The 24,418-nt window shown below is 47.2% G+C and overlaps 3 protein-coding genes across 3 annotated transcripts; 1 reads left to right on the plus strand and 2 right to left on the minus strand.

Annotated features, from left to right (window-relative positions):
- Window positions 1-667: 667 nt before the first annotated feature.
- On the plus strand, window positions 668-13,062 carry LOC115514716. Its single transcript, XM_032593298.1, has 4 exons — window positions 668-1,137; window positions 9,344-9,425; window positions 9,474-9,594; window positions 10,463-13,062. The coding sequence occupies exons 1-4, from the start codon at window positions 731-733 to the stop codon at window positions 11,011-11,013; spliced, it is 1,161 nt and encodes a 386-aa protein (XP_032449189.1). The 5' UTR covers window positions 668-730; the 3' UTR covers window positions 11,014-13,062.
- On the minus strand, window positions 9,190-9,600 carry LOC115514838 (histone H2B type 1-C/E/F/G/I). Its single transcript, XM_030317029.1, has one exon. The coding sequence runs from the start codon at window positions 9,581-9,583 to the stop codon at window positions 9,203-9,205; it is 381 nt and encodes a 126-aa protein (XP_030172889.1). The 5' UTR covers window positions 9,584-9,600; the 3' UTR covers window positions 9,190-9,202.
- Window positions 13,063-21,419: 8,357 nt separating the features above from the next.
- On the minus strand, window positions 21,420-21,764 carry LOC115514830 (histone H4). Its single transcript, XM_030317020.1, has one exon. It carries the CDS (start codon window positions 21,762-21,764, stop codon window positions 21,453-21,455), a length of 312 nt encoding a protein of 103 aa, XP_030172880.1. The 3' UTR covers window positions 21,420-21,452.
- Between the last annotated feature and the right edge of the window lie 2,654 nt (window positions 21,765-24,418).

Raw genomic sequence — 24,418 nt, forward strand, 5'->3', positions numbered from 1 at the left:
CATGTTTCCCAAGTTGTGCGCAAGTAAAACGCTTAAGTAACCACAAGATAGTTTAATAAATGAACCCTGTGAAAAATGGCGGGTGGGCACGGTAACCTAGAGTCCCTTAAGACACTTAAAAATAGCAAAACTACAGGATCGAAAATCGGAGCAAGCTGTTTCAAATCTGAATTGAAAGAAGCAGTATGCTATTTGGCCACCTTAAGGAAGTTCAATAAACATTTCTTGTGCACTGGTGATCTCCCGTCGTCTCCGGGACGAGGCGTTTTACCTGTGGTTTCCCAGAGTGGACACAAGTGGCAGTCTAGGGCACTCAAGGTTCAGTTCAGTAAAAATAACCATCTGAAACAAAATATACATAAATCTGTGATGAAAGCGTGGTCCTGGGAACGTTAGGCCCCATTACGTAGGTCTCCTCAATCAGAATTGGCATTTTCCCCCGACCTCCAAGTGATTTAATTGGTTTTGAGATGAATTGAGCCAGAATATTAGTGTTAAATCCTAGGATCGCTGACTATGACAAAGATTACAGGGGATTGAAATGATGAACTAGTCATCCAATCGGAGTCTGTTTTAATTCACCAATCAGGTCGTTCACTCTTCAGCCAATGGTTTCATTGCGCGGGACTTTTGAAAAACGCGAGACCAATCGGAATGTTTCTGAGTATATATAAAGGCAACGCCTCGGGCCTTGCTCGTCAGTTTGGCTTACTTCTTCGCTTTCCTTGAAATGGCTCGCACGAAGCAGACGGCGCGCAAGTCGACGGGCGGCAAGGCCCCGCGCAAGCAGCTGGCCACCAAGGCGGCCCGCAAGAGCGCGCCGGCCACCGGCGGCGTCAAGAAGCCGCACCGCTACCGGCCCGGCACGGTGGCCCTGCGCGAGATCCGCCGCTACCAGAAGTCCACCGAGCTGCTCATCCGCAAGCTGCCGTTCCAGCGGCTGGTGCGCGAGATCGCGCAGGACTTCAAGACCGACCTGCGCTTCCAGAGCTCGGCCGTGATGGCGCTGCAGGAGGCGTGCGAGGCCTACCTGGTGGGGCTCTTCGAGGACACCAACCTGTGCGCCATCCACGCCAAGCGCGTCACCATCATGCCCAAGGACATCCAGCTGGCGCGCCGCATCCGCGGGGAGCGGGCGTAAAGCTTTTCCACTCTTGATTTCGATCAACTCAAAAGGCTCTTCTAAGAGCCACCCACTTTTTCTGTAAAGTTGCTGTAACTTTCTCCACTGGAAGCGGTCTGGGGGTTTTAATGTTCGAGACTTGATTGCCCTGTTTGCCTTCTGTCTTTAAGTTGGTCTGGTGAATGGCGTTTGGCTGTCTTCAGAAACTGTTCGCTGTATTCTGCACCTCGAGGTGTGCCCTAAACTACTTAGTGAGTGGATAGGTGGTTAAAAGTTCTAAGGTAGTACCTTCTGGCTCCGGGGAAGGGGCATGTGAGTTCGGGAAGTCAGGGCTGCTCTGGCCTGGCAGTGGGATGACCCACTTTTTCATACGTGAGGTTAATGGGGACATGTGGAAGTTGGGGATCTTTACTCCCAAGAAGTGAGCTTGGGTGCTGGTGCTTGTACGTTTGCTGTTTACACAAAGTTCCCACGGGTTTGGGTATTTGCAGTTGGAAAACTGGAGCTGTGGGCATGTTTAGTTTTCTCATGTTTGAGACCTCAATTTGATTAATTCCTATCCTTATCGTGTGAAGTGAGTTTTTTTGTTTTTTTTTGTAAAAACTTAGGACAGTACAGCCTGATCGTTGACTGTAAAAGAATTAGACTCAGGATTTCTAATGAGCTTACTGGTCACAGAGCCTATAACAGTCCCGGTGGTTTCTACAGTCTTTGACTCATAAAGGGTGTGCCCACCAGCAAGGGCATCATTTGTAGGGATGAAGGTTCTCATCACCGCGTGCCCCCCACCCCCTATCCCCCCAGGCCTGGTCAGAAGCTGCATTGTACCAAGTTCACCTTATGTGCTTGTCACTGACACCAGTTTAAGAAGCCCATTTAAAAAATTTTTTTTTTTTCAACGTTTATTTATTTTTGGGACAGAGAGAGACAGAGCATGAACGGGGGAGGGGCAGAGAGAGAGGGAGACACAGAATCGGAAACAGGCTCCAGGCTCCGAGCCATCAGCCCAGAGCCCGACGCGGGGCTCGAACCCACGGACCGCGAGATCGTGACCTGGCTGAAGTCGGACGCTTAACCGACTGCACTACCCAGGCGCCCCAAGAAGCCCATTTTTAAAAATGATATTTTTGGCCTCATCAAGAAAGCTACCCGTGAACTCTCACCAGGAATAATCATTTGCAAACAGCATGCTTTTTTATGTCATAGAGTTAAATGTTCTCCAAATCAGTTGCAAGTTCCTGGGAAAATAGTTTGATTTAACAGCAGTGATCTCAATATTGATGACACATTGCAGACAATTAGAGGTTTTGTGAAAAATATCTTTGCCTGATGTCCAGTCAGGACCATTTTAGTTGTAGTCTATGGGGTGCTTCTAGGCAATGGTAATTATGAAAGCTCAGATGCTACCAACAGGAAGTTAGGGTCAAGACCAGATGCGACATAAATTCCAATCTTGTCGTTAGCTCCTGTTTAACTCCTGACTCCCAGTTTAGCAAGGAATTATATCTGTAGAATCAGGTTTGTAGCTTGCTTTCAGAGACAATATATATATATATATATATGGATTTTCTGGCTTGGTTGACAACTATTAACCTCGCTGCAATGAATCAAATAGTATCTGGCTTTTGTAGGAATTTCTGAGGATAGGGCCAATGTGAGTCTATGATGAGAGACAGGGCTGCTTTGGGCAACTGACAATACGAGATTAAAAAAAAATTTTTTTTTAAGTTTATTTATTTTCAGAGAGAGTGAGAGAGCGAGCATCAGTGGGGTAGGGGGTAAGGGGCAGAGAAAAAGGGAGGAGAATTCCAAGCAGGCTCTGTGCTGACAGTACAGGCCCCAAGACGGGGCCCTCAGCTCATGAACCGTGAGATCATGACCTGAGCCCAGATCAAGAGTCAGAGGCTCAACCGACTGAAACACCCAGGCATCCTGGTAACACCAGATTTTAAGGGATGCTACAGAGAGGAACATCCTGGACTTCCGGGCCAACACTGGGCTCGAAGTGCTGTTTGGGTATTCACCTGGTCTTTCTCCGTGGCCTTTGTCAATTTATCTTCTCCCCCACAGCTATTCTTTTCATTTTTCGAACTTTTTTATTATGCGACATTTCAGAATATAGGCAAGAAGAAATAATGGTTTGATAAACTCTGTATACACTGCACCAGCTTCAACATCATCAACAGTAGCCAAATATGTTTTATCTGTACCTCTTGATCAGTGTAAAAAAAAATCGTATCATTTCCGCTCTCAATATTTAAACACACGTCTACCGGGGCGCCTGGTTGTCTCAGTCGGTTGAGCTTCCGACTTCAGCTCAGGTCATGATCTCAGGGTCCAAGAGTTCGAGCCCCGCGTCGGGGTCTTGCTGACAGCTCGGGGCCTGGAGCCTGTTTCGGATTCTGTGTCTCCCTCTCTCTCTGACCCTCCCCCGTTCATGCTCTGTCTCTGTCTCAAAAATAAAAAAAAATTTTAAAAAAAATAAACGAAAACACGTCTACCATTTTAAAGCCCAAAATGATCCGTGATGATTCCCCCAAAAAACATTTCTCAACACTGATGAATTTAAAAATTTATCTACTCCACACATATAGTTGTTGAGAGTTTACAATGTGCTAGGTGCTGTTCTGTGCGTTGGGAATAATGCTCGGAGAGCAAAACAGAAATCTCAGCTCTCGTGGAGTTTACACGTCCAGGAAGGACAGACAACAAATCAGATGAATATCAGAGGTAGTGTGGTAGATGGTAAGGAGAAAAATGAAGGTGGAATAAGGAAAGTTATGGGGAATTGAAATTTAGATGAGGCACGTATGACGACAAGGATACAATTTCAGCATAGATTTGAAAGGGGGCGAGGGGAGAGGAGAGGGGAGGGGAGTCCTGAGGTTCTCCCCCCCCCTCCGCCACCGCTGCATGGAATGGGCGGGCCACAATAGGAGGAGGTGAAGGCGGAGAGATAAAAAGCCAGATCGAGTAGTGCCTTGGAGATTTTAGCTCTGAGATGCAAGGCCTTGGGAACAGTTGAACATAGGAATTTCTGTCTGTTTCTCAGTTAAGCAGGTTCTATTTTATACTTAGGTAGTCCCAGTTGTGCTCCAGGACAAAAATTAGGGAGCACTTTTCTTTCTATCCAGGTCTAGCAAATAGAAGCTGACCTTTTAGCATTTTATACTTAAGGAGAAAAGAGCAAACCCGTGCAGGTTAGAGGTGAAATGCAGTTCATATCCTGATGCTTCAGACGTGCTAGTTTCATGGCCACAGGCAAAATGCGTAGCTCAGGTAACAAACTCCATTTGTTTGAATTGCAAATTCAAGATGACAGACATGAACGTCTTCGGGGACTGGTCCAGAGGTTCGCGTATCAGGAACAGTGGTGAGCCCCCCCAGCTGTATTTCGCTGGGTGAGCCAATCCGCAGCAGCAGTGTTTCTGGTTGAATCTACACCCACTGGTGGCCTGTTCCAAGCTGTGGGTGGCATCTGGGTTTCCCTTAGGTCACTTGCCAGGTGGAGATGTTAACAATCCCTGTCTCAGGGAATTGTCTAGGTGGTAAAAGAGCCATGACTTCATGAGTTCAAAAGTGTAATTTGGTGCCTGCATAGATCATTTTATTTAATCCACACAATAACTCTATGGGTGAGGGGCCATTATTAGCCCAAATACAACGACGAAGAAATTGAAGCATAGCGAGGTAAGCTACTTCACAGAGGCGCTCATTTTGATTTTGATAATTCAGCCATGGGTTTTATCTCCGGTGCTAGACAATGGATGGCCATTGTGTGTTACATGCATATTTTTTTTTTTTTTTTCTTCAACGTTTTTTTTTATTTATTTTTGGGACAGAGAGAGAGACAGAGCATGAGCGGGGGAGGGGCAGAGAGAGAGGGAGACACAGAATCGGAAGCAGGCTCCAGGCTCTGAGCCATCAGCCCAGAGCCCGATGCGGGGCTCGAACTCACGGACCGCGAGATCGTGACCTGGCTGAAGTCAGACGCTTAACCGACTGCGCCACCCAGGCGCCCCGTTACATGCATATTTTAATTTTGCTTTATCTGAACACCCATCAAAAACTTTTTGAGTGCTTACAACGCGCCCCACGTCATTGGAGGTGCCGGAAATAGAGCAGTGAGTAACATGGGTAAGGTTCCCTCGGGGTGGAGCTCACGGGCATTGTCCTTGTCGTTGTGGGAGACAGGAAATAAACAAAAATAAGCAAACAGAGTATTTTGGTGGGTAAAGAGATTCAGGGGTGGAAGAAACAGGCCAAGAAGATTAAGGACTGCCAGGGATGGGTGGTGGAGGGTTGTAGTCTTAAAGAGGGTGGGTGGGGAGGACTCCCCCACTAACGTGCCACCGAGGCAGAGGCAGGAAGCCTGGGAAGGAGGTGGTTCTGCACGCATCTGTGAGAAGATCATTCCACAGAGAAGAGGACAGTGATGACTGAACAGGTCCTAAGCTGGGAGCGTATTCAGGGTGACGGTCTGATAAGCAGCCAGAGGACAGGGTCCTCTGTGTTCTCAAGCTGGGGTTCCCAGGGAAACTCAGCATTGATTCACGTGTTTTTAATATTTTTTGAAAACGTATCACTCCAGGTTCCCGAGCGCACAGTGAGGATGGTGAACCAAGAGGCAAGGGCAGGTATAGACGAGTGTTAAGCTCATGAAGGACTGCCAGCCTGATTCAGGAAAGGGTCTTAATTGTGTGATAGTGTACTTAAAATCAAAAGTAAGAGATTTGAGGTTCCAAATGAGAGAACAGAGCTTTTTAGAACAAAAGGCGAGGACTGAATCTTCTGGAGGTTCGGTGCGTAACGAATGTTACCCTGATGGTGATATCTTCGGAATGAGTTGAGAAAACCCACCAAGGTAAAAGTGCAGAAGTCAAGCCCGAGGCAGGTAAGGCTGGAACTTGTATACCGGATGGTGGCCCTCAGAATGTACATGGAAACAGTGGGCTGTCACTGGACTCCAAACTCAGCCTGACCTTGTTCACGGGCTTTGAGTCTGACCTTGTTGGCCTCCCTCTACCTTCCCAGGTGTTTTGCTGATCTCCCAAGCCTGTGCTGATCGCACACCGCTCGCCCCGGCTTCCCAGTGGCGGTGATCACTGTTCATCTCAACGGGGAAATTTGATTCTAACTAGACCGGTACCATTTTATTTTCTTCGCAGCCAAAGCAATTATTGCCAATACTTACAATTCAGTTGTGTTGTACCAGGAAGCTCCAGTGTCCCCCTGAAGAGGTAGGAACTCATCAGTCTCCCTCTGTCTTTAAAAATTTTCTTTTTTAATGTTTTTGTTTATTTTTGAAGGAGAGAGAGAGAGACAGAGCATGAGTGGGGGGGGAGCAGAGAGAGAGGGAGACCTTCTGTCTTTAGGTAAGAGCTGTGGCAGGGACAGCCACACAGTTGCTCCCTGAAATTGGCTTTTCCTCTCTTATGTAGTAATACCACTCCCCCGGCTTCTTTTGTAGCTAGTGTGGCCATCGAGTATTTTTGGCCAAGGGCATATTAGCAAAGGCCGGGTTACCCCATTCTCAGGACTTCGGTAAATGGTGGGGATGCCCGTTTCTCCTTCCTTCAGGATAGAATGTGAACAAGAGAGTTGTAGCTGGAGCAGACCTCTTGGGCTGCAAGGTGTAAGAATGACAGCTAGAGTAAAAAGGTAGGAAATTACCCGCATGTCTTCTTTAAAAAATTTTTTTTTAAATGTCCATTTATTTTTGAGAGAGAGAGAGTGCCAGTGGGGGACAGGAAGAGAAAGAGGGAGACACAGAACTCAAGGCAGGCTCCAGGCTCTGAGCTGCCAGCACAGAGTCTGATGCGGGGCTCGAACTCATGAACGGTGAGATCATGACCTGAGCTGAAGTTGGACGCCCAACCAACTGAGCCACCCGGGAGCCCCCCAACCCCCCATTCATGTCTTCAATTATACTACCGGGCAGGCCATTTCTGGGCACACAGCCTCCCGTATTGGCTGCCCGTGACATCCCAAGCAGCCATGCCCTTGACGAGGGTGTTTGTCTGCAGAAGGCAAATGGGGCTAAAGTGGAAGTCACCAAGGGGTGGTCAATGTAAGACTGAATACTGAGTACCTCATAAATATTTGGTGTGGCGCAAATTCTGGCATTTCTCGCTCTCTTTCATCTCTTCCCACCTCCGTGTAGCACACGAGCTCTGCTTACTTTCTCTATGTGCACCATGTCTGACAGGCAACAAATTTATGATTTTTAGTCAATACAGCTTTTGAATTTTGTCTCCATCTCATACAATTTCTGGCTTACCCACATAACACTTCTCGTAAGTTTCTCACTTAGGAATTACCCACTTAACATTTCTTATGAGTTGAGGTCATCCAGTTTGTTGGTCTTGGGTTGGTCCTCCATAGCAGAATTCAATAGCAGAATATATTTGAGAATATTCTCCAATGACAGAGCCAACGCACATTACACAAAGGGAGATGAGCTCCTTAGGGAGACCCCATGCCAGGCCCGAGCTTACATTTATACACCTGTTCATGAGAGAGAAACCGTCTTTTATCTACTTTAACTAGTGACTATTTTAGGTTGTCTGTCACTCCCAAGGGTGTACACAAAAACCAGTCCTTAAGATTAATGGACAAGATCTATGATAGCGTTCCTTTCTGCATTTCAGTAAGATCCTACATTTTAGTTAGGCACCGAACTTCTACACAATCCCCGTGAACCCAAAATGAGACATGGCCCGATGAAAAGCATAAATAAATATATAGCCTCTGTTGTTAACTCTAGTCCATAAATGCAAACTCTGCGTGGTGTTTTTTTTTTTTTTCTGCACATCGATTCTTCTCTCCCTCTAGCCACATCCTCTTCCCTTGTCATTGTCCTACACAAGATTAAATCCATTCGACTTTTGGCAATGCTAAAGTGACCTTCGGACAGAGGTTTGCCCTTTCTGTTAGTCTGTGAGACTCCTATCGAAATGTCCATTTTAGACTCGGAGCCCTGTGAGGTCAAAGATTATTCCTGTCCTGCTCACTGAGCTCTTCCCCAAGTACCTGTCACTCTCTGAAGCTCACTTTCTGAGGCTCTCAACAAATAAACAAATAAACTCAGAGCCCTAGTCCTTCCCCTCAACACGTCATTTAGGGAAGAAAGTTAGGCACACTCCGATCTGTGATCCTAGAACCCCGTGCACTAACCACCACCCTCTCTGTTCCACACTCCCTGATCCAACAGAGAAATGCCCAGGAGGGTGGGCTTACCAAAAGTGAGGACAGTAACTGAAGGGCTCTTGATGACGTGAGTCTCAAGGTATTTTGTAAATGGATAGGGGACAGTGTATTCTGTTGAGGATTCCTATCAAGCCTCTTAAGGGAAGACTGCCCAGGCCTGGCTCCTGTGCTGGCTGGCAGACATCACTGCAAACAAGAGGCGGTGTTTCCAGGCTGTTCTCTGCCGCTTCTTTACCTTCTCCTTCCTCTTACAAATCCTGTTTACTTTTCCAAAGAAGCACGGAATGCCTCAATTACTTGCAGAATAACAACTAAAGTTTGGGGTTATTCTTCAATAGACATCTATCCTTTAAGTTCAGTGGTTTCCCTCCCAACCCCTTCCATTTACTAGGAAATTAGTTTCTCACACCATCAGGTATATAGCATCCTATTGTTTCCCACTGAACAATGACTCAGACTCACCAAGCACATTGTGCTTTCTACACAGGCTTGCCTATCTTTAAAGGATGCCAATATGTAGAACTCGTCCAGGCTCGTCCGGACAGCCCAAGACTTCTCAGTACAAGCCCTGGTGAAAACTCTGCCAAGTTAGTTTCATTTTCTGAAACTCTCAATAGTTAGGCAGCCAAGCACTGCCTTGTTTTCGAAACAAGTTTTTCTGCTCAGGGCTTGCTTAATATCACGTTTCATGAACACAAGCTACTGAGAAAACTAGAATGGGAAAGTAAAGACCGAGAAAAGCATTTCAACTGCCACATGGCTTTTGCCTAACACTACCAACACTCCAGGATTAAAGCCCTTTATGTGAAAGGTTGAGCGGCTCTGAAAAGAGCCTTTGGGGTTGGGTAAGGGGGCGCTTACTTGGCGAGTCTACTTGGAGCTGGTGTACTTGGTGACGGCCTTGGTGCCCTCGGACACGGCGTGCTTGGCCAGCTCCCCGGGCAGCAGCAGGCGCACGGCCGTCTGGATCTCCCGGGACGTGATGGTCGAGCGCTTGTTGTAATGCGCCAGGCGCGACGCCTCGCCCGCGATGCGCTCGAAGATGTCGTTGACGAACGAGTTCATGATGCCCATGGCCTTGGACGAGATGCCGGTGTCGGGGTGCACCTGCTTCAGCACCTTGTACACGTACACCGAGTAGCTCTCCTTGCGGCTGCGCTTGCGCTTTTTCCCGTCCTTCTTCTGCGCCTTGGTCACCGCCTTCTTGGAGCCCTTTTTGGGGGCCGGGGCGGACTTGGCTGGCTCAGGCATGGCGCGCAGACGTAGCAAAAAAGCCTAACAGACTGAAAGCTGAACGTCAGGCTGGCCTACTTTTATATGCCTCGTATGCAAATAGCGGCTTAATCTCTCTTAACTCCTGATTGGAGCAAATCTGCCACTAGAAACACCTTATGCAAATACGGTGATTTTAAATCTACTTTCTGATTGGTCGTTTGTGTGAAAGCAAGTCTAGGCCCTTTTCTCCACCATCAGAGTTTTCCTTTTCAAAACTGCAAAAGTATATCTTGTCAGTAATACCTGTTTATGAAATCTTGTGTCTTCCTAGATCCCGACCTGAAGAGACAAAAACCTGACAAATTTATGACATCTGCCTGCCAAATTGCAGTTACCCGGCTACTGAATGCAATAAAGAGAACACAAAAATTAAGTATTTAAATTTTAAGAAAATTATGCCATGGCATTACTAGTTTGGTTTGCTCAAAGTCGGCAAAATTTAGGCTTTTTCACGAAGCGAAGGACCGTCACATTTCAACAGCGGTGCGATTTTTATGTTTCCTAGGAGCAGAGTGTCTGGAAGTGATGCCAATGTTTGTTGGTGTGTTGGTAGTTATGGGATACGGCGCTTTCTCGGCTAATATAAAACGTGGCTTCAAGCTCAGAAACTGAGAAATGACAAAGGACGATACGGAACCGGATCAATCACGTTCAGACGGAGAGTTTTTGAAAGCTCTCAGGAACTGTAGAGGTTTCACTTTCGCCTCTTCCCAAATTCAATTCCAGACAAGAGGATTAAAACAAAACCAGTTAAGGGACCGTGAAACATTAACTACAGGCTGAATAAAGGACGGAGGACTCTGGGAACACAGTACATTTCAGGATTACGAGATTTTCTAAAGTGAGTCCTGGTAGCCAATCAGAAGGCCCATCAGGTCGCTCAATTCACGGCGCGGAATTTGAAGATTCGGACCAATCAGGAGGACGTTGCCTTTATAAATAAGAGCCAGCGCAAAGGGACTTTCAGTGGGGCGTCTGGTGTGCATTTTCCCGTCATGGCTCGCACGAAGCAGACGGCGCGCAAGTCGACGGGCGGCAAGGCCCCGCGCAAGCAGCTGGCCACCAAGGCGGCCCGCAAGAGCGCGCCGGCCACCGGCGGCGTCAAGAAGCCGCACCGCTACCGGCCCGGCACGGTGGCCCTGCGCGAGATCCGCCGCTACCAGAAGTCCACCGAGCTGCTCATCCGCAAGCTGCCGTTCCAGCGGCTGGTGCGCGAGATCGCGCAGGACTTCAAGACCGACCTGCGCTTCCAGAGCTCGGCCGTGATGGCGCTGCAGGAGGCGTGCGAGGCCTACCTGGTGGGGCTCTTCGAGGACACCAACCTGTGCGCCATCCACGCCAAGCGCGTCACCATCATGCCCAAGGACATCCAGCTGGCGCGCCGCATCCGCGGGGAGCGGGCCTAACTTCTTAACGAAGGATCGCCGACCTTAAACCCAAAGGCTCTTTTCAGAGCCACCTCTCATTTCAATTTAAAGAGCTGTAGCCTGGGCAGTAGTGTCCGCGCAGTACTTCCTCTCCCATCTCTCTCCTCTCCCCCCACCCCCCCACCCCAGGCCATGTGGGAGGACCTCTAGGGGCGGCGGCATTTGCCAAGATTTGAGTAGCATTGGTACCTGTCGCGGGAGCTGACTCCCCAGCTTCCTACTCTGGCCTCCACCTGAACACGAGAAACTTCTGGATCCTTACCTTGATTAGGCCGAGTGCGCCCTTTGAGGCCTCTTGGCACTGCATCCTCCAGCGGAGGGTGTTTGACAGTTCTTGGCTTTTCCTTCCTGCCTTCGACCATGTGGAGTGTAGTGAAGGGTTCATACGGCCGCCTTGGGCTCGTGTATTTACCCGGTCTACGAAGTAGTAGCGGCAATTTACGTCCAATCCCGAAATTGACCCCTCAGGATTTGGGAAATCTACAGAGCAGCTGGCTAGATGCCACTTTTAAAGGGCAGCAGTTGATGCGGGACCTACCCGGAACCCAGGCGTGGGTTTTCACATTTCATTCTGAAATGACAGGAAGCGAACTGGGTTCCTGCGTTTGATGGGGCATGCGCACACTGATGTTCATGAAGGCGTGCTGAGTCGTGCGTGGGAGCAGTGAGGTGGCAGTGCGTTTATTTCTTTACTGAGCAATACATCCTCCAGTAAAGACCGTCATCCTTTCTGGGCTGGAAATGGAGGTCGGGTACCGGTACCCCAAACCTGGGTTCCACAGCAGTTCCAGAGTTCATGCAGCAGCACTAGCCACAGTGTGGGCAGCAGCCTGTCTGTGGCACTGCGCGGGGCGCCAGTGCACCAACCCTGGGGCCTGGAGTGAGAGCTAAGTATGTTTAGCCTCCCCCCCCCCCCCCCCCCCGGAAATCGGCGTGTCGCAGCTCGTGACTGACTGAAAAGTCGAGGTTGTGCAGAATGTGTCTACACCCCGTATGAGATTCACGTAGTCTCTAAGGCAGGACTCAGAGCTTTCACAGGTGGTGGTGAATAATCTGTTAATCCTCAAAGAACCAAGGAGGCAACAGCTCCCAACTTTGCTCAAACAAATTCAGAGTCCTATGACAATCCCCAGCGCCATGCAGGATTTGTACGCGCAGTCAGGTCTTAGGGACATCGGTAATGGGGAACTCTTAGCCTCATCCCAGGGTTTATCCCGCCGTGAGGTTTAGGAAAGGCTGGAGGTTTTTCAGGAACCAAGCGAACAGCTCTGCGTGTCAGTGGAAACACAAATCCCATGGCCGGAGCCACAGGACGGGGATACCAGCATTTATTCAGCAAACACTGGAGTCTCTTGGTGGGGTAAATCCTCGGCTACAGAACCCAGAAGTCAGATTTCAGAAACAACGGGAACTATGGTTCAGTCAGTGCAATACTTTTGAACCTTGAAGCAACCTGGCAAATGATAATAGCAACACCGTGGGATTCCTTTGTGACTATTCAAAAGGTTATTAGGCTCCCAGATAGCATAGCAGCACTTTTGTGTCTTAAAAAATGTCAGTTTAAGGTGGACTGCAGGAAGTACAGAATAACACAAAACTGCCAGGGGCAGGGGCAAAACAACCTGGTACATGGAAGTTCACGGCAGCTTTATTTGCAATAGCCCTAAATTAGAAACCACTTGTATCTTCCAATGGGTGGATGTGAACTGTTTTCATACACCCACGCATGGATTCCTGCTGGGTGATAAAAAGGGAGGTTAGTGATCCAGATAACAGCTTGCATGGATCTCAAGGGCTTAAGGCTTAGTGGAAAAATCTACTGGGGAGGAACCCATTTTCCTTTACCCTTGGAGGTTCTTTGGCTGTAAATTGCTATAGAAACAAATTAACAGGAGAAAAACAAACTTAATTATGTATGTGTGGGAGCCCCATCAGAGTATGAGACCCAGGGATAAGTCTGTCAGTTGAGATTGATTGATTGATTGATTGATTCATGCATTCATGCATTCATTCATTCAAGTACTTATTCATTTATCTTGAGAGAGAGGGAGAGAGAGAATCCCAAGCAGGCTTCGCCCTCAACACAGAGCCTGATGTGGTACTCGATCTCACGAACTGTGACCCGACCCAAAATCAAGAGTCAGATGCTCAACCGACTGAGGCACCCAGGTGCCCTGTCAGTTGAGATTTATAGACCACCCTGGGCTAAAGGCACAGGGACCTGTGGCTTCAAAGGGAAATAGGGCAACCCACAGATAGGTGTTTCATTCTGGTTGGGCTGTCCTCACAGCAGGGTGACAGAAGAGACCCCTGAGTTGGAAGACGTGCGGTCACGTAGGGATGATCTGTGTGGTACCAGCTTGTCAGTTGGCTTTTCTCATTTGTGAAGTTTCTGATCAAGGCCTTTGTCCAATCTCTAGATCGTTTTCCCATTTTTGTTATCGATTTGAATAAATATTGATTAATTACATTAACTAGACAAATGTGGATTTATGTATTCTGGATCCTAGCACTTGGTCGATTTTAGATTCATATCATTTTCAGTTCTGTGACTTGTAGTTTTGCTTTTCACGTAGTCGCCTTTATAAACCAAACTCCTTGCTTTTAAGATGGGTACAGTTGCACGTACCCATCTGTTACTTTACGTCTTTTCTTTTTTTCTGTCTTATTTTAAAAATGTCCTCTCTAATCCCAGGTCATGATGACATTTACTTATGCTGTTTTCTAAGAGTTTGTGTTTTGTTTTTCACATTTCCGTTTTTAATCCTTGGGGTGGGGGAGCTTTAATTTCATTTGTTTTCCATGTGGCTACCCAGCTTTCCAAGCATCATTTACAGACAGCATCATATTTTCCCTGCAGGTCTCTTTAAAAAAAATTTTTTTAATGTTTTTATTTATTTTTTTTGAGAGAGAGAGAGAGACAGGGCATGAGCAGGGGAGGGGCAGAGAGAGAGAGGGAGACACAGAATCCGAAGCAGGCTCCAGGCTCGGAGTTGTCAGCACAGAGCCTGACGTGGGGCTCGAACTCACGAACTGTGAGATCATGACCTGAGCCGAAGTCGGACGCTTCACCGACGGAGCCCCTCAGGCACCCCTCCTTGCAGGTCTCTTATGCCACCTCTGCCCCATCTAAGTGCTCCTGGGTGTGAGGGTTTCTGGGCTCTCTGTTATGTTCCGGTGGTCATCGTGCCTGGAATTTTACCACTACATTGTTTTAACCATTATGCTTCGATGGTAGCTGAGTCCATCTTATCACTTGTCACATAGAAGGAGATTAAGTATTGATTTGATTACGAATCCAAACTGAGCATCTTAGAGATAAAATAATTACCCCTTTTACTCTGGAAACTACGTTCTACTAGGGCAAATGTAGTTTAAGTTCCCAGGTAAAATCTCAGTCAGGTTTTCACAGTGTGACAAAGGAAGGTTAAGGCTACTTCAGTTAGGTTTTATTAGTCTTTGTTTCCTGTGGCTGCTCTATCGAATTAACACAATCTTAGTTGCTTAAAAAAACACCCCGAAATTTGTTAGCTTACACTTCTGGAAGTCAGAACTCAAAATGGGTCTAAGGAGTTACCATGGAGGTGTTGGTAAGATCGCATTCCTTTGTGAAGGTTTAGAGGGGAATTCTTTGGCTTGCCTGTTTCAGCTTCTAGAGGTCACCCACATTCCTTGGCTCGTAGCCCCTTCCTGTGTCTGCCAAGCACATGGCTCCAGTCTTTGCTTCCATGGCCACTTCTGTGACTCTCATACCTCCTTTCACAACAATCCTGTGGTTGCACCGGGCTCCCTTGTGTAATCTGGAATCATCTCCTAATCTCCAGACACTCCATTGAAATGTTTATTTATTTTTGAGAAAGAGCAAGTTGGAGAGGGGCAGAGAGAGAGAGAGAGAGAGAGAGAGAGAGAGAGAGAGAGAGAGAATCCCAAGCGGGCTCCACATTGTCAGTGCAGAACTCAACATGGGACTGGAACTCACCAACCATGGGATCATGACCTGAGCCAAAATCAAGAGTTGGACTCTTCTTTAATTTTTTTTAATGTTTATTCATTTTTGAAAGACAGAGAGAGACAGAGCACAAGCAAGGGTGGGGCAGAGAGAGAGAGGAACACAGAATCCGAAGCAGGCTCCAGGCTCCGAGCTGCCAGCACAGAGCCCAACGCAGGGCTCGAACTCATGAACCGCGAGATCATGACCTGAGTCGAGGTTGGACGCTCAACCGACTGAGCCACCCGGGCGCCCCAAGAGTTGGACTCTTAACCAGTCGAGCCACCCAGGCGCCCCACCCCAGACCCTCCATTTAATTCCATCCGCAAAGTCCTTTTCGGTCAGGTAACATATTCACAGGCTCTGGGGATCTGGACCCATCCTCATGGGTGGGCTGGGCTGGGTAGTATTCTGTCCGCCATGACCACAAGGACTAAAGCCTTTTTGCCTCTGTGGGGGTTCAGAGCATGCCATCTCAATATGTGCTGCTTCGATATTGAAGTGAAATCAAGGGGCACCTGGGTGGCTCAGTCGGTTAAGCGTCTGACTTTGGCTCAGGTCATGATCCCCAGTCTGCGGGTTCGAGCCCCGCATCGGGCTCTGTGCTGACAGCTCAGAACCTGGAGCCTGTTTCAGATTCTGTGTCTCCCTCTTTCTCTGACCCTCCCCTGTTCATGCTCTCTCTCTGTCTCAAAAGTAAATAAATGTTAAAAAAAATTAAAAAAGAAAATGAAATCAATTTGACTTGATGATCAACATATTGATTCTTTTCAGCTGAGGCACTTGAAAAACAGCAGAGGCAAGAAGGGTGTTCTGACCTTCCTTTTTCTTCCCGAAAGCAGGAGATAAAATTCCCTGTGCCAGGAGGAAAGAATATTCTTATCGGAGACGGGACCTGAGATGGAGAGTAATCTGTAAAACCAGACCTTGTTAAAATACCCCTTATCTTTCTTCAGCCTCCCTAAAGCATTTGAGCAACTTTTCCAACCTAGTGTGTACATACACACGCCTAGCCACATTTTTGGGTCTTCGTTTTCCTGTGAAGGTTCCCATGCACAGGTAAAAGAAAATTTGTTTTTCGCCTGTTAAGTTTACCTCTCCTACACATCACTGTTGTGAAACAACTTTAAGTACCTAAAATACACAAACTCTACCAGAAAGAATGTAAAACCATTTAACACTTTTTTTTTTTTTTTTTAATTCAAAGTTAGGAACCAGAAAGGCTGACTCTGGTTGATCACACATGAAGGGCGAGGGTAAAGGGATAGACTGCGTTCCGGGGAGGGCTGTAGGACCAGGCCTGAAGATACTTCCGGGTCTAAAACCCCATACTCTTCTGCAGAATCGGCCTGGGGCTATGGGTCATCCACCTGGAAGCCATGCCTTTCCTTTACATTTGTGTAAAGGAAAATGGTGAGAGAGGAAAAAGTTCAGGGGGGGACAGATAATATTATTTAAAGAGAGCAATTCGTATAAAAGTTTATTGGCGGCCTTTGGTAGCTTATTCATTTGACTGACTCAGTCATTTCACTGAAGAGTCTCTGCTGTCTCGTCCTTCCATTTCAAAGAGAAGTCTTTCGAAGGTGAGACCGATTGGTGGAGCCTGGCCACATATATATCTCCACGGTGGCTGGGAGGGAGCCTGCGCATTGCCCTTCAGAAGCCTCGGTAAGTGAGGCCAAGTTCTAAGCTGGGAGCCGAATGCATTGATAAAGGAAATCAATGGACCAGTGGTTTGCAAATATTTTCACTCCAGGTTCCACGGTAAAAACAAAACAAAACAAACAGAAACACATGTACTTGAAACTAAAATTTTATGGGGTGATATTTTCATTTTTTACACAAGATGGTTGATATTTTCTATACATTTCCTTGCTTTTTAAAAAAATTTTTTTTAATTTTTTTTTTTTTTAAATTTTTGTGAGACAGAATGTGAGCAGGGGAGGGGCAGAGAGAGAGAGAGAGAGAAAGACACAGAATCTGACGAGGCTCCAGGCTCTGAGCTGTCAGCACAGATGCGGGGCTTGAGCTCACAGGCCATGAATCATGACCTGAGCCGAAGTCGGCTGCTTAACCGACTGAGCCACCCGGGCACCCCTGCTTTTTTTTTTTTTTTTTAAAGGCTACATCAATGGATAGAGGTAAATCCAAATTTTAATCTTAGATTCAGAAGTGCAGCCAATAACTCTGAATAAACACACCACTTTCACTCAAAGTAATTTGGATTAATTTGGGTGATTAAGTATTTTCATAAAAGATCTGTTGCCATAGCTATTTTTCACACTGTATAAGTGAATCTGCTAAAAATATAACACCATACACTTTTAGGAAATCTACATTGTAGGTAAGTGTAACCCTAGCTACGGAACTGAAAAACCGTTTTTTTTTTTTTTTTTTTGGCATGACACATAAGAAAGGAAACATGAGCCGGAATGGCTCAGCTGGTTAAGCCTCCACTTTGGTTCAGGTCATGATCTTGTGGTTTGTGGGTTCAAGCCCCATGATAGGCTCTGTGCTGACAGCTCGGAGCCTGGAATCTGCTTTGTATTCTGTGTCTCCCTCTCTCTGTCCCTCCCCTACTCTCGCTCCGTCTTTCTCTCAAAAGTAAACATTAAAATAAATAAATAAATAAATAAATAAATAAATAAATAAATAGGCTGCTGTGGTGATTGGCTCTCACAAGCCTGATATTTGTATAAAGGAAAATGGTAAGAGGAAAAAGTTCTAGGGGGGCAGATAATATTATTTAAAGGGGAGCAATTCGTATAAAAGTGTATTTGTGGCCTTTGATAGCTTATTCATTTCACTGAATCATGTAGTCATTGCACAGATATTTACTAAGTGAATAACATGTGCTAATAATTTATCTGGGTCCTGAGAATGTTAAGATGAAGATATTGTCCAAACCTTCCAGAAATCTCGAGGGGAAAGCGTATTAGTCATCACCAACAACTGTTTAAGGGTGTAGTAGCACCAAAGTTGGAGAGGGGACTCTGAAGTTGTGTTGGGTACTTGTGTGGAGGGGTGTGTTTTTGGCTTGGGAGAATCAGGTGAAGTTCTCTTGAAAGGGGTGAAGGGATCCGGATATGCCCCCGAAAATATGCTGCTTCATAGAAGCGCTTATACAAAGCGTAAGGATGAATTTTGTGTTGAAAGCATTTGGGTTCCTGAAATCTCTCTTTGCCTAAAAGCAGATCTGCTGGAAGCCGAGCTATCGAACCAGCCAGATGGCAGGGCCCGGGCGGTGGACAGATGGGGACTGCAGGGTGGCCCACAAGTACAAGTACAAGTGAAGCTTCTCGTGCTCCGGCTTTCATGTAATTTGGCCTTAGCGTTGGTCGGGGCAGCCCCCCTACCAGTGAAAGTACCTGGGGAATTGTCAGTTGGGGAATTGCCCACACCAGGCCCCCCGGGAAAAGAACCATTGGGGAAAGAAATTGTCCGCGGGGAAATTGAGCGGCCCCACATCCAGCCCTTGCCACCCCTATAAAGACTCCTCTACCTAAAGGAAGGATGGGCCCGTATATTTCCCAGCCAAGGAGGGGGCAAATGGGTTCGAAATCCCCACTCCGGCAAAAAAGAAACGTATCTATGGATACAAGTTACTCCAACCCCTAGGCCTGCTTGGCCCCCAGGAGGCATTCCAGATGGTAACTGGACCTGGTGGGTTAAGGTACAGAATGGTTCATTAGTTCCTAGGCATACATTGTTTCTCTGGGAGCACATGAGGCGTGGGTTCCCAGGGCCCTCTTGGCTCCCTCCCCGCACCCCAGACCAAAGCGAAAACCTTTGTTCCTTATACTGCAAATGGTTCAAAGAAACAATTAAAAAGTCCTATCCCTGTAAACGTTCCACTTGAGGTGTCGAGAGCTAGATGACCTTGAAAGGGCAGGAGGGAACGTTACAAGAAAATAACTATGTTGTTCCTTTATGGGTGATCACACAAAGGAACATTTTTAGAATTAGGTAATGCCTAGAAACATAGATAACGCGGCTACAAGGAATTTGCTAACAAATATAATGCCACCCCTGCTACAATAAAGCAGCCAGTCTAACACACTGTTGTTGTCTGTGTCCATTTAGTTTTTTATTTTTAATTTTTTTCGCCGACGCCGTTCATCCTTCGGGAACCCCTGGACCTGCTGGGGCTGGACCTTGGCACAGATCCTCTCAAAATAACTCGGTTGTCCAAAATCCGTCCGCTCCTCAGGAGCAACTCCAGTGTCTTGTTGGAAAGGAGAAATTGGTACCACACCCAGACAGACTTTGTCAGAGACGATCACACCTGCCATCTATTCTTTTCGGGTCCATGTATCTTTCAAAAAGTCATTTGCTTTTCCATAACAGCCCTTCTTGCCTCCCTGTCCCCTACTAAATTAGGTACATACACCCCCAAACTCTGACTTCCGCTTTGAGTTACCTCCCGCTGAGCGCTCTTTTGTGCATCTCTGATACACAGGCTCAGCTTCTGTCTGTTTTCCTTGTTAGGCTGTGTGTTTCCTTAGCCTTATGTACAGGGCCCCCGCAATGAACCTACGAGTGAGCGGTTCAGGAAAAAGATCCTGGAAACTTCCAAAAAGAGCCGAAGGTTCTTTATGGATGAAGAAGTATATGTAAAGGAGACGGCTGATGAAAAGAAAGTTCCAAGTAGGATGAGTTGTTCCGTATTCTCAGCTAGAGAAGTCCGTGGGGGGTAGGGGAAGGGGTCTGGTGACGGCCTGTGCAGGTGAGCCGGGACCAGGTAAAGCACAAGACTTGGATTTTATTCTGCAGATGTTAGGAGAACCAGTGAAGGCTTTTTATTTTTTGTAGTCGTGCCCAGATGGCATCATGAAATGTGTAGTCACTCAGGTCCCTGCGGCGAGGCAGAGGGATTGTAGCTGGGAAGGACGCAGGCAGACAAGTGTCAGGACCCTGCGGTCATACAAGGCACTGAGAACAGGATTGGAAGGCTGTGTGGAAGAGGCATAACTTCCCTCTGCCCTTTCAAGGTCTTGGGCTGGGCCAGAGGATGAAACTGACATGAAACAGATTAACAGGAGAAAGCATACAAATGTTATTTAATGTTTTTATGTGTCCACTGGGGTCTTTACAGGAAAATGAAGACCCAAAAAGAGGTTAGGCCTAAGTGCTTACATACTTAGGTTGTAACAAAGATTAGGTTGAATAAAGATCAGTGGTCATGAAATAAAAACAAAAATAGGAGAGGGGGGTTAAGGGGTTATTTTAACAAGGTCTGTTTGTATAGATTTCTCTCAGCCCTGACTCCTTATTTCTGGTGATAAGCGTTCTTCTCTTGCTGATATAGGGGTGACACCTTTCACACGGGATAATTCTCTGCTTTCAGAGAGAAATGGGAAGGTCAGAGCCCCATTCTCGCATCTGCTGTTTTCCAAGTGCCTTTAGCTCAAATAATCCTCATGCCAAAGTGCCATATTTTGGGGTGGCCTATTCTGCTACTTTTCCGCTGATACTCGGTTCTTTTCTGGGTGCCTGGATGTCTCACCATCGATGGAACAGTCGGGAAGAGATGGCTCAAGGAGGATCTCTGGACTGATGTGAAGAGAACACCCATTTATTCATTGGAAAGAATCACAAGCAGAGGAATAGGGCCCAGAAAGCAAACCGAAGACTCACGGAGAACACAGGATCTGGGTCAGGAAGAAAACTACCACAGAAAACTTGGGAGATTGTGGAGGGATGAGTGACGCAACAGGATCAGCTGTAGCAGGGATGACATTTTTCGTGTGATTTCGGATCTGGCAATTAGCAGGTCACTGGTAACCATGGCAAGGGAATTTTTTTTCCTAAGTTTACTCTTGGGGAGATAGAATGCGCAAAAGTGGGGGGGGGGGCAGAGAAAGAGGAAGCGAGAATTCCAAGCAGGCCCTGCGCTGTCAGCGCAGAACCCCAGGTGGGCTCATGAGATCATGACTTGAGTTAGTCTGACGCTTAACCGCTTAACCGCCTGAGCCACCCAGGCGCTCGGCAAGGGTATTTTTAGTGAGTGGTGAAGTCACATAACCATGAAGAGTGACTGAGACGTGGACCTACTCAAGATTACTTGGAGATTTAATAAAATGTTAAGGACGTGGTGAATGATAGAGGTATGGGTTAAGTTGATACTGAATTATATAGACATAGATATATAGATATATAGAGAGAAAATGGAGGAGTGCAGTCGCTGGCGAGAAAGCCCGCGCCATAAAGCGGCCGGAACCCACGCACTGGATGCAGCATTCTCCCAGCTGAGGTTTCCCTCCCCTGGCTCCGCGCACATGACCGCGGCCAGGTCACGTGGCTGCCCGCCTGCAGTCAGAATTAAAGGGAACACGGACAAACCTTCCTCGGTTAACAGCTCTTCGTGTGACCGAGTGGGTGGCCCTGAGAAGGACCTTTTGGGATTGCGCGGAGGCTGCAGGTGCGAAGCTCAGCCCCCGAAGCCGTAGAGGGTGCGGCCCTGGCGCTTGAGCGCGTACACCACGTCCATGGCCGTGACCGTCTTGCGCTTGGCGTGCTCCGTGTAGGTGACGGCGTCCCGGATCACGTTCTCCAGGAACACCTTGAGCACCCCGCGGGTCTCCTCGTAGATGAGGCCGGAGATGCGCTTGACGCCGCCGCGCCGGGCCAGCCGCCGGATGGCGGGCTTGGTGATGCCCTGGATGTTGTCGCGCAGCACCTTGCGGTGGCGCTTGGCGCCCCCCTTGCCCAGGCCCTTCCCGCCCTTGCCGCGACCTGACATAGCTGTAATGGCGAGTCGTCACACGGTGTGGTACCTTACCGGCGGCTGCAGCCCTTTATATACCACGGTCGCGGACCTTTTAGGAAACCGGAACGGCGCGGGCGGGAACGAGTCTCTGCCCCGCCTCTTCCCACTCCCGCCTCGCGGGCCGCGGCTGAGGGGGCGGGGCGCGGAGCGCGGGGGCGGGGCGCCGGGAGGGTGGGGGTGGGCTGGGCTGGCGTCCGTTTCCTCGCGCGGGTCAGAGCTGTCGCTTTCTGTGGCTAGTCCTGTGCCTGCGGGGGGGGGGGGGGGGGTGTCTCAGACAATCGGCATTGGAGAAGTCTCGTAACCTCGTGCCATTTATAGAAAGGAGGCGGTGACCCTACAGGTGCCTATGAAAGCGAGGCATTGTTATTTGTAATTGTAATTTGTAAATTACAATTTGTGATTTGTAATTGTAATTTGTAGTTGTAAATTACAACTTGTCAACAATTAAAATTAGCTTTTAGATGTGACGTTTCTTTTAAAAGTAAAAGAATGACTTCTTACAATTTTAGCAGCATTTATTTAAATTTGGTGGATCATGGAACAATTATTCCCCTCTGGCAGAACATATACTTTACGTGATTTTCAGCCTTCTTGATAAGGAACTCTAGGAAGGGGAGCAAATGTGAATTGAATTTCTCTTCTGATTCCAGATTTATAAAGCACTATTTGCATTGTAAAGATGAAGAATCCCAGGCTTGGAGAGCTAACCCTGTTCTCATAAGCGGTATTTTACCGGGTAGAACTGAGGTCTTCTAATTCTGGTCTTAGGATCTTGCCACCTACCACAGATCTGTGTCAGTAAAACATTGCAGATACATCATGCTGAGTAAAAGTTTGCAAATTAACAGGATTGATAAAAGTACCGCTAAGAAACTCTGAAACTCGTCCAGTGAGTTAAGGTTAGGGAATTAAGGCGTCACACAGATGACGCATTGATATGCTTAATGGACAAACTCCAACAGTTACGCATCTTCCATATATTCACATTAAGAACCTGACTTCTACGTGCTATAAAAGGTAATTAAAAATTCCTTCTCTGCTGGTACTTACGATATAGGCAGTCAGAAGATTATTCATTTCCCTTAGACACTGTTTGAGATATAGCTCAGTTACGGCTACCTGCAGACTTAACACACAGTGACGTCCCAGGCACCAAAGGAGAATCACTAATTTCTTCGTTCAAGAACTTACATGCCAAGATCGGTGTATAAATACCAGGTCTGCAAAGACCATCCTACACGTTCTTTCAAAGAACTGAAAGCTTAGGAGAGGGAAGAGAAAAGTAAACGGTGAGGAGTCAGACATCAGCTCAGAATACTAGTTTCTGCCTGGCAGCAATGGGTGGACCAGCTGTATCTCGGCAGCATGAACATCACCTGGGAGCTTAAGACACACAGGCTTTCCGGCCCCACGCCAAGTCTCCTGAATTGATAGGGCATTTTTAAAAGGATCTTCGGGGCTTCCCAATGTCGGCCATTAGCCACATGTGCTCATTTAAATTTCCATGAATTAAAATTCAACCAAATTCAAGATCTCTTTGGTCACTCCAGCCACATTGAACTGCTCAATAGCGTATGTAGGTAGTGGCTGTCTGTGTGACAGTGCAGATACAGAACGTTTTCATCATCGCATGTAAGTTCTCTTGGGTTGTGCTGCGACAGTGAACTTCTTCTGAGGAACTTCTAGTCCAGACTGGGAAGGGTATTTGAAAGTGAGGCTTACTGCAGGAAGTGGGGTTGGAATATTTTCAAAGTGTGATAGAGCGTAGGCACCTTCTGGGTATACCAGATATACATAGAGAAGAACATATAAAACGGAAATTGGAACTTTGACATTGCAGTGCGCTTCTGAGGAAATACAATGAGGTATGGTTCACCTTGGAGAGGAGTTTCAAGTGGGAGAGTGTCCTCAGACGAGATCATCGTGATAGGAAATTAAAATAGGTGTGATTTCTTGTGGTCCTTCTGAACACATCTGGTTCTAACACAATGCTCTATCTGCTATATAGCCTTTATTTTTAATTCACTCGTTTGGCATTCATTCAACATAGTCCCCTTTTCTCCTTGAACTTCGAAATTCACTGAATTTTGGAACATTTAAGCATAGCTGCTGTGGGCTGACCTGCTGAGCACCATCTAGACCTGTCACAGTGGTTTACTATGAGGAGAGGGAGGTTAACACCAAAACGGGGAGAACATGAATTCACAAGTGAGCTACCCATCACCCATCTAACTGGAGTTCCTCTCAGTTATTTTTACGTGTATAAAATAAACGGTTCAGGTCTCGGTCTGACGGAAAAATCAATTGTTTTAACATATATGCAGATTTGGGCTTCAAAAGTAATAAGCACAACTTTTTTTGTGTGGGCTACGAAAATAAAAGGGGGGACGTTTCAAGTGTATAATACCTGGGGGTGAGCCAGCTTTCTAGACCCTCGTCCATGCTACAGGTACAGAGAGGATAAGTACCTGGGTCTCAGACAGTAGAAGTAACTAGAACAGCCAAACCCCATCCTTGTCTAAACATTTGGGGAAGAACTTTTCAGGTGAAATCAAGTCTCAACTATTGCTTCTCTAGGAAGGGCAGATGTTACCTACGATTAAGGGAATAGCCCTGATGTCCTCTCC

Source organism: Lynx canadensis, chromosome B2, assembly GCF_007474595.2.
Source record: "Lynx canadensis isolate LIC74 chromosome B2, mLynCan4.pri.v2, whole genome shotgun sequence".
NCBI classification, from domain to species: Eukaryota; Metazoa; Chordata; class Mammalia; order Carnivora; family Felidae; genus Lynx; species Lynx canadensis.